The sequence below is a fragment of the Oreochromis niloticus genome, linkage group LG2 (genome assembly GCF_001858045.2).
Source record: "Oreochromis niloticus isolate F11D_XX linkage group LG2, O_niloticus_UMD_NMBU, whole genome shotgun sequence".
Classification (NCBI taxonomy): domain Eukaryota; kingdom Metazoa; phylum Chordata; class Actinopteri; order Cichliformes; family Cichlidae; genus Oreochromis; species Oreochromis niloticus.
The window spans coordinates 23,914,911-23,924,002 of NC_031966.2; the positions used below are offsets into that span (position 1 = coordinate 23,914,911).

The 9,092-nt window shown below is 40.1% G+C and overlaps 1 protein-coding gene across 1 annotated transcript; it reads right to left on the bottom strand.

Moving 5' to 3' along the window:
* Positions 1-680: 680 nt before the first annotated feature.
* Positions 681-7,572, bottom strand: LOC100703608 (eukaryotic peptide chain release factor subunit 1). Its single transcript, XM_005467655.4, has 11 exons — positions 7,390-7,572; positions 6,894-7,004; positions 5,355-5,530; positions 4,962-5,101; positions 4,670-4,808; positions 4,382-4,572; positions 3,666-3,795; positions 3,377-3,550; positions 3,208-3,272; positions 2,967-3,114; positions 681-1,422 (listed from the first exon to the last, which is right to left on the bottom strand). Exons 2-11 carry the CDS (start codon positions 6,977-6,979, stop codon positions 1,340-1,342), a joined length of 1,332 nt encoding a protein of 443 aa, XP_005467712.1. The 5' UTR covers positions 6,980-7,004; positions 7,390-7,572; the 3' UTR covers positions 681-1,339.
* Between the last annotated feature and the right edge of the window lie 1,520 nt (positions 7,573-9,092).

Consider the following 9,092-nt stretch of genomic DNA (forward strand, 5'->3'; position numbering starts at 1 on the left):
CGCCATCACTGTTTTAATACCATAATAAGCAGGTCAGTTTGTTTGCCTTCTCAGCAACTGGAGCCAGAAAACTCATCATTCACCAGTGTAGGTTTACTTCCTCAGCTTGCTATATTTATAATTTAAGGCATAATTTACCAAGGTCATTCTCTACAAATGTTTAGAGAACACGTCTTCACAAATTCTGCTCTTTGCATTATGAATGAAAACCTGGCCATTAGCTCTTACCTTTGTTCCCCTATTAGACACGCAAATGTTAAAACCAATTTTCTAGACCAACACATCCTATAAAAACTGTCGGCAGGAATGCAATGACAAATTGAGATTTTTAATTAATTTAGATTTATAAAAGCGGTCAGATAAATGTACAAATGCAATCCAATGTGTACACGGGATATTTCATTTAAGGGAAGTTCATTTAAAGAAATGACTGCATGTAAAGGCCAAGATTTATAATGAATAGCTATATTAAAGATGTGATTTTACTACCTTTTGCAATTTAAAATGTAGAAAACTGTAACATTACGTGGCAAGTCTGACGATTGAATAAGATAACTAAATTCTCTAAAAGTCATGCACGCGTCACTCACAAACGGAGCATTTCAACATATCAATTTGTTGTCAGGAAAAGGTCAGCCTTTTAAGTAAATAAGATGGCACAGGAGTGAGACCACAGCAGATGAGGAGGTAGCAATGGTTTTCAGCAGTTGAAATTTAATACTTTGTCCCCCTTTCTCTACAGAAACCCAGGTAAAAAAAATCCCCCACTCTCATAAAATACAACAGCAGCAGTTACCAGTAAAAAAAATGAAATGCAAAAAAGAAAAAAAAAGAGAGAGAGAGAAAGCATAGAAGGGAGGGAGAGGGAGGATAGGGACATGATGACGCATTAAAGGAAAATATATTTTCTGTATGTCAGGAGTGAATCCAAAGTTCATCTTAGGACCGGGGTCAGCGGCAACGAGGAATCTGGGAACTTGCTGTTGTGTTCATTCAAAATCGAGGGGAGGAAGAAAAACAAAAGAAAAAAGAAAAGAACAAAAATGAGTCAAGTCCAATCCAACTAGGGGAAGGAACCAGCACTCTAAGGCAGGGATTTATTCAGGAAGGGCTTTCTCCCTCTCTGGATGAAAGAAAATCTCACTCCTCTTCGGCCTGTGTGATGCATTTTGTTGTGTAAGTATGTGCAAGTTTGTGTATGCAACAGGTGAACTGGAAGGTGTGTCTGTCATATATATGGTCAACACAGTTGCACCTCTCGCTTGCTGCAAGAGAGGTGGCATTTTTATTTCCTTATTTCTTCATTCATTTTTTTCTCCCAATATCAGTCCAAGACTACCTAGTAGTCATCCAAATCAAAGAACTCATCGTCCTCTCCTTGGTACTCCATGCCCTGGAAATCCACCCTGTACCGCAAGATACCTGAGGAATACAAAACATGAGAGATTAAGTAGTGTGGTATGATGGCAACTTGTTTTGGCTAAACAGTGGCAGGGAAAAACATGAAGTTCTGAAAGTATTAGACTTTAGTATTAGAAGTGCCAAGGTGGTCATTTTGGGGTTACAAAAAAACAAAACAAAACTCTAAAGACAGAAAGATTTCATGACTTTAACTAAAAATGGATTCACTCATCATTTAGGAGTGTGTGGAATAAAAAGATGTACCTACCACATGTCACTTTGACCCCACAGAAATTAATGTAAAATCCACTCACCCTGCCTGGTTGCCTAGCAACATGTATCATTTACACTCATTTTGATATGAAGACTGCATAAGCCAGAGCTGGCTAGATGTCATTGATAGATAAATATAAAGGGGACTGTAGTTGGATAGAAGATGAGGAATTTCTGCCAGGCTGAACAGGTCATGGATGGGATATGGAGCCGGAGAAGTGTGGAATGTGGAGAACCAGGCGGGTTGCTGAACTGAGCAGAGAACCCTGAGTATGGCGATCTACTCGGGCCTAATAAAAAGCAAAGTCCAGAGCAGAATACCTAAAAGAGTCCCAGGCCTGCAGAGCTACAAACTGAGGTGGAACAGTGTGGATGATGGGTAAGACAGATATAGGTGGATTGCGATAAAACTTCACAATAATTAATGAAATTGTGTTTGTTTTATTTCAGCCAACTGTGACGTCAGTTTTACAATGTTCAAATTGTTTCACAATAGTGCTCTTTTCCTAATAAATGCTTTTGTTTTAACATAACGACCATAACCTGTTACTCAAAATTCCTTTAACTTGTCCATAACAGTTTTCTTCTACAATAATTCAATTATTTAGATGTGTTGGGCATTATATTTTTGTACTATTTGTTTATTACTGAATTCTAAAATATATTTTATGTTTATTACCTATAATTAAATAACCTAAACAATTTGCGTAACTAATAAAACCACTAATAGTTAAATGCTTCCTGTGTCTAAAATTACTTCTAATATAAAATATTACGTGAAAATTAACAACTTAACTACTACTACTTCCTCAAAAAAAAAAAAAAAACAACAACAGTGCTTTTAGGGGTTCTGGAATGATGGTGTTTCTATTGTGAAAAGCACAAAGTCCTGAAATCCTTTTAAGATCCTCATTAAAATGTATTACACCTCTAACCAATTTAAATTGCCACAAGTATCTCTACTTTTTATAGAACTAACAATTCTGCCCCAATTCTCCTATTTTACATGGTGAAGCCCTCTATAATACAAATTTCTACTGGACAACAGTGTCTATACAAGGCCTTACCTGTACCAAGATGAAGCATGAATCAGAATAAGCAGAAGAGGAACTGTTTGTCTTCTCTACTGCTACTATCTTCAAGTGCATAATACATGAATTATACTCAAGTACAATTACTAGATCATCATAACAACCCAATGACGAAATAATCACTAAAGCACATATATCAAATATATTCCTAAAATTATTTTGATCAAACATTTAACTGTTATTAAACAACAGTGTGCTCACCCCCAATGCCTCCAAAGCCCTTGACAAACTGGGACCCCTCCTGACTCTTGTCTGTTACTATCTCCAACGTGGCTCCAAATTTCTTGTAGTTGTTTGCAAACCACTCCAGCAGTGGCATGCTCTCAATCAGCTCATGTTCCTGCCCCGTCTAGAAACACAATCAGCGTTAATAAGGCATCACATCACAGGGAATGGGTCCAACTTAACTCCCAGAGATCAGTTCCTCTTCTGCAGCACGTACCTCCTTGTCTGTGAAGTGAGACTTGTCTTTCTCCTGCTCTGGCGTTAAGTACAAAGTCTTCTCATCTGAAGAACAAATGAGAAACTTTAGAACTGTAGGATCACAATTTGAATTCATTTACTGCTTTTTGTCTCAGCTACTGCAGATAACACTGTAGTCGTTCGTTTACCATTCTCTGCTCCATTGCTCTCTGCCCCATGCACACGAAGAACATAACGCATGGTGTCTAAGTTCTCATAAACTATGAGAATCTCCACAGCTCCCATTTCAAGGGCTTTCAGTGTGTCCTCTACACCAAAGCAGTACTTCCCTGTATCCTGACTGATCTCATCAAAGTACCGCCCTGTAAAAACAGAAGAATCATCAGGAAAAAGTTTGAAGGTTTTACCTTTAACAAAAAAAGAAAAAAGAAAACCACACACACACACACACACACACACACACACACACACACTCACCTATGAGCTTCTTTTCTTGGATGAACTTCACATTCGACAGGACCTCTGCTGAAAGCTCAATAGCCTGGTTGAAACCATTCTCTCCTCCATAGGAGATGTCCACTAGCTTCAGAACCTTGGCCTGTAACCTCTGTAGAAATTAAACAGTCGTGAGTAACTTTAACTTACAGACAGAGTAGGAACCAAATAAACTTGCTGACAAGATAAAGAAAATGGAGAAAGCTACCACAATAAATATGCTGACAATAATGATAGACTATGCTGCTGGTTATATTCCCCAAATCCTTGGAAAGTCCCTCAAACTCATTAACTGCTAACCAAAGCTTGCAGTAAAGTGTGGGATATGCAGATTTTCATATCTGTCTCTTTCTTTGTTTGTGCAACCACATTCCATTATTGATTGTAAAGACATAAGATTTAGCTATATCAGTGGCTTACTCGCAAATTAAAGAAGGCACTTTCCATTTACAGTATGGCTGCACACATCACGTGCCAAGTTTAAAATAAACTTGCTATGTAACCATTTCATCACTACTACCAAATACCAGTGTTTATTTCTTACAATATTAGATAGTTATTAAATATACATATTTATACAACTCGGAACAAAAACTTTTAAAAGGTCACCAGCCTTCTTTTGGACATCTATTCACTGCAGTGAGAACTTTGTGAAAGAAAAAAAAAAAAAAAATGTTGTTTCATTACATCATACTTACTGGATCAAACATGTCAGACTGGCTGAGTTCAGTCTTGAAATCAGCAGAGCCAGCCAAGACCATTCCTGCCACATTAACTTTGTCATTGGACACAAAGAGCTGGACAGCTGTCTCAGCTACTTTTCTCACATAGTTGTGTCTCTTCTCCATTCTCAGTCGAGCAAAACGCAGAGCAGACTGTCCTCCTCTGCCTGAAAGAGCAAAGCAAAGATTAAAAAAACAACAACAAATAAACAAAAACAAAACAAACAACGTAAAATGTATTTTCTAAACATTCCAGTTCAGTACCGTGCTTCTTGGGTAGGTCCACAGTGAACTTGTGCAGCACCTCCCTGGTGTTGCCCTGCAGTGTGCCAAAGAGTGCCCCACTACCGTCGATCACAATGAAGCCAAACTTACTGTCATCAGAAAGCAGGGCTGTCAATGCCTGTGTTGGGACGTTAGTGAGGGAAGAATGGATCATAAGAATGTGGAAGACAGAAAGAATAATAAAAAGACCAAGGCGAGGTTTACATACCACAGAGTTTCTCTAAAAGAAACATTTTGCATGTGCATCAAAATACTAAGGAAATTCTCTCACCTCGGTGTGGAACTTGTTGTCGCAGAGGTACAGGGAGGTGTTGATTGGTTTAAAAGGCTCAAAGTCGATATTGACTTTCTTCTCCTTGCCTTCCTCTGTCACAATTGTGCCACAATACACAACCAAGCCATTGGGTGGCACTGGGAAGGGAAGAAAAAAGCCAGAGACCATAAATATTCAAAGGAGGACTGCAGCTGAATGTTTTGAAAGTAAATACATCCTATGTTTTAAGTTGTCTCTTTTTTCAAAAACCCCCCTTGGAACAATTATCGGCTACAATAGCGTTAAATATTACAATAATAAAATGATATGCCAATATGAATTTCTTTTCTGTTGCCCCCAAGAACCACTACCATTTCCCAAAAGAAAATAGGCATTCTTTTAAATGCATACCCTTGTTGTAGAGTTTTAGTCTTTGCTGTACAGAGGTGATGGCCCCGAGAACAGAGAGCCTGTTGACTCGACTCTTAATGTTGGAAGCCGTGCCAAACTCATCAGCCAACATCTTGGCCACTCTTGATATCTGGTCCTTTGGAGGGATGATCAGAGAGATCATGCTGGTGCCATTACTATAGAGAGAGTGAGGATGTAATGTTAGTGCATATAACAGCATTTGTACACAGCCAAGAAGCCATAGAAGTGATGGAATAGACTGAATAACTGACAATTATGCCACTCCTAGGTATGCCATGGTGAAACTGGCATCTAATATCAAGCCAATATAATAATCAACTTTGATTACGCCAAACCAATTGAGCCATGTAATATACCTCCAAGATAGCGTAATTGTTTGCTCTAATTTAGTTTTGTAAATACACAGCACTTCTTGGCAAAATATCACCTTGACAAGGTCTGGCGGGTTGAGGGACAAATGGTATGGGCTTTCGGTTACACAGTACACAATCTTTGTCCTTGAAACAAGGACTAAGTTTAAGTCTTGCTACTTTGCATTGTTGTCCTTTCATTTACAACCAATCAACAGATGAATCACAGCAGTACAGGCTGACACTGGACGCCTGCGCGCGCGCACACACACACACACACACACACACACACACACAGCCAGGTAGAAGAGGCTGGATAAATGTAGGGCAAACAGTCAACAGAGTGTGTGACATGGCAGGCAGGGGAGCACAGGACAGCGAATTCTGCGCAACACTAGACGTCAAACTGTCGCAGAGCAAGCTACAAGCCAGTTAAGTAACACCCACATTCACATGCCTTGTTTGATAATTCGAGAGGCCCTCAATGTCCCTGTCGGCCAACAACTGATCTCGAATTCTTTTTGACCTCACCAGTTTGAAACCAGTAACGCTTTAATGAACCGTCAGGCAGTTCGGCTGCCATGAGGTGACTAACTTAGTGGACTCTAGAGGAAATTAAGATGCTCTGTCGTATGATTTGCGCGTAAAAAGAGCAGACGAACGTCATTTGGACTGTATCACAGCATGTGAAACTGTAACTACAAGCTAGCCGGCCTTCCCTTTCTCGTCAACGTGCTTTTTTTTTTTTGTTTAAGACACCCATGCCGGCCTCTTTCCAAAGATGACGTCTATTAGCGGTTCTTATTAGCAACAAAACTAGCATCAACCTTACTAGCTTGAACTGAATAAAAATCTTCGGAATGCCAGCTACAACATATAAACACTGACAAAAACAAAATGTGTTTTGTCCAAAATAAACAATGTTTTCAACTTCCAGGGAGATTAAATACGACATCCGTTAGCGCCTAGCAATTGGCTAACTAGCGACAAGCAAAAGCAACGGTTAGCTAAGTTAGCTATGCTAAGCTAACCACTCCCAAATTCGGCCCCATTTATACCATTTCCAGCTGCTGCGGCGGTATACATTGACACAATCACCCGAACCCTTAAACACAAGTACTGCTGCCCAGACAATTACCTCGAAATGCAACAAAAATGTATTACTTACCCACGGGCAGCTTCCAAACTTTTGATCAGCTTCTTGATTTTCCATATCTCCACGTTCCTATCCGCCGCGCTGGGGTCGTCCGCCATCTTTCTGCTGTGATCGCTTCAGCACCTGAAAGACGTGGAAAAAGAAGAGCTAAACATCTGCGCTGAACCCGCCGGTTAACAAACTGACTATCGTTTACAGTGTTACCGGATAGATTAATTTATCTATCGCGGAACCGTGTACCTCTCCAAACTAGTGGAGCAGGGGTCCGTTAAGGCACCTTGCCAGTGCTGGCAGCTGGACTGACCGTAAAGGAAAGACTCTAACCGGGATGTGTCTCTCAATGCAGAGCGCGGGGGAAACCAGGCCTACAGTGTACCAGGCCCTAGCGTCCACCCTGTTCTTATCTAATACGACCTACTTTCCTCGTGTTCCCCTGGAAACAATATGGAAACCAACTGCCAGCTTTTTAGACCCTATGAATATCGGCATATACTGGGTGGTACTTTACCTGCCTCGGACAACGCGGCTCCGCTCCGCTCTCTGTCTGCTGCGCTACGTCAAGTCGGTGGTCCGAGGAATGACGTTGCTTTCCCGACCGGTTTCTCTCTCCTCTACACGCTGCGCGTGGTGCTAACGACGGGGGCTCACATGTGGGAGGTGGTTAGATCGGTGGCGTTCACTTCCTGGAAACCACTTAGAAACCAATGAAATGCCTTAGCTGCCGTGTCAATTGCAGGAATCTCAATAACAATTGGACGGAACCTAAAGAATATCGCCAAAGCTGGTAAGAGGTGGATTATGGGGCTTGTAGTCAAAGTCGTAAAACCCGAAGACTACAGTTGCAGTTTCTAGTTGCCAGTTGAACTTGATTTGCAAAACAAGTTATCTGATTTTGCAAAACTAATATGTCCATACATGACTCTTGTTGTTTAGTTCTAACCATTTGTTATACACTGCCCTCTATTTCCAGGGGCTTAAAAGTAAATGAACATGAACTAATTTTAAATATAAGGATAGTTTTGAATAACTGGATGAACCTATGGACATCACCAAAATGCTTTATTCCGTGCCAAGCCTTTACTCCAGCTTCTTTTAATTGCTGCTTGTTTGTGGGTCTATCTTCCTTTAGTTTTGTCTTCAGTAACTCTTGTTTTCATCTGTTCAAAGATTTTTATTATTTGTTTATTTATTTATCTTCAAAACTGTGCAGCCTCTTTTAGATGGGAGAAACATTTCATTACTCACCCAAGTGACTTCACTCAGACACTGAATACTGTGAAGTTTGTCTCATGTTATTTGAGGCTGAGTTTATGACGTGCAGTGCATTTCACTGTGTTTATCTAGGCTACGTCGGCTCTTCCACTTTGAGTAAGTACACTATAGGTGTGGGTAATGGCAGACACTATTGTCCTTTAGTATTCACTCTCACTCCCATACGATCCAAAGCTTCAGTTCATTTAATGTTTACAGTTTCAGTCCACTTGGTTCATTTCTTCTAGGTTTCATGAGAAATGTTCGAAAGTTCAGTATATAAGGATGTAGATTTCTTCCTTCATAACAAACCATTAGCATGATAATGTGGGTTCCTTTTTGTATTTGTATTTGTATTTGTATTTGTGACTTTGATACAGATAAGCAGAGGAGAATGGATGAATTTTTTTAAACCAAATTTGCCTTCTTTGTTCATACTGTTGATTGATGGTGAACAAAACTGATGGAAACCAGATAGCTGTAGTTAAATTAAGTAACAAAAGAAGCAAAGATGTTTGCTTGTGCCTGTGTAATAAATTCTGGCAAGACTGACCAGGTGAGCGGAGGCACGTCTCCTCTGCTCATTATTTCTCCAGTTTTACAGGACTGTAATCCGTCTTCACACTCACTGCAACAGGGCCTGTTTCAGAAGCACTCCTGCTGTATTTCTACCTAGTGGAGGAGGGGAGGGAAATTAAGTTTATTTGGGTACTGGCACATTTGGGTATTAGGGGAAATCAGATGGCAGCTGCTTTGGCCAAAGAGTCACTTAAATGAGACAAGGTGGAGGTGGCATTTTGTAAACTGGAAATAAATGCACTAATATTATTAAAAAACTAAAAAGAAATGGCAGCACAGGTGGGACACAGGGACAAAAACAGTATTCAGGAAAAATGATCAATTCAAGACAATAAGGAGAAACAGAAGGGAAGGAATCATATTTTCTGGGTTAACAATGGG

What these genes read in the sequence shown, in the direction of transcription:
- LOC100703608 (XM_005467655.4), bottom strand. Translation starts at nt 6,979, where the DNA reads ATGGCGGACGACCCCAGCGCGGCGGATAGGAACGTGGAGATATGGAAA. An exon ending in AGTTTGGAAGCTGCCCGTGG is followed by an intron (nt 5,531 to 6,893) that starts GTAAGTAATACA and finishes CTCTCTCTATAG; the next exon opens with TAATGGCACCAGCATGATCT. An exon ending in CTCACTTCACAGACAAGGAG is followed by an intron (nt 3,115 to 3,207) that starts GTACGTGCTGCA and finishes TTGTGTTTCTAG; the next exon opens with ACGGGGCAGGAACATGAGCT.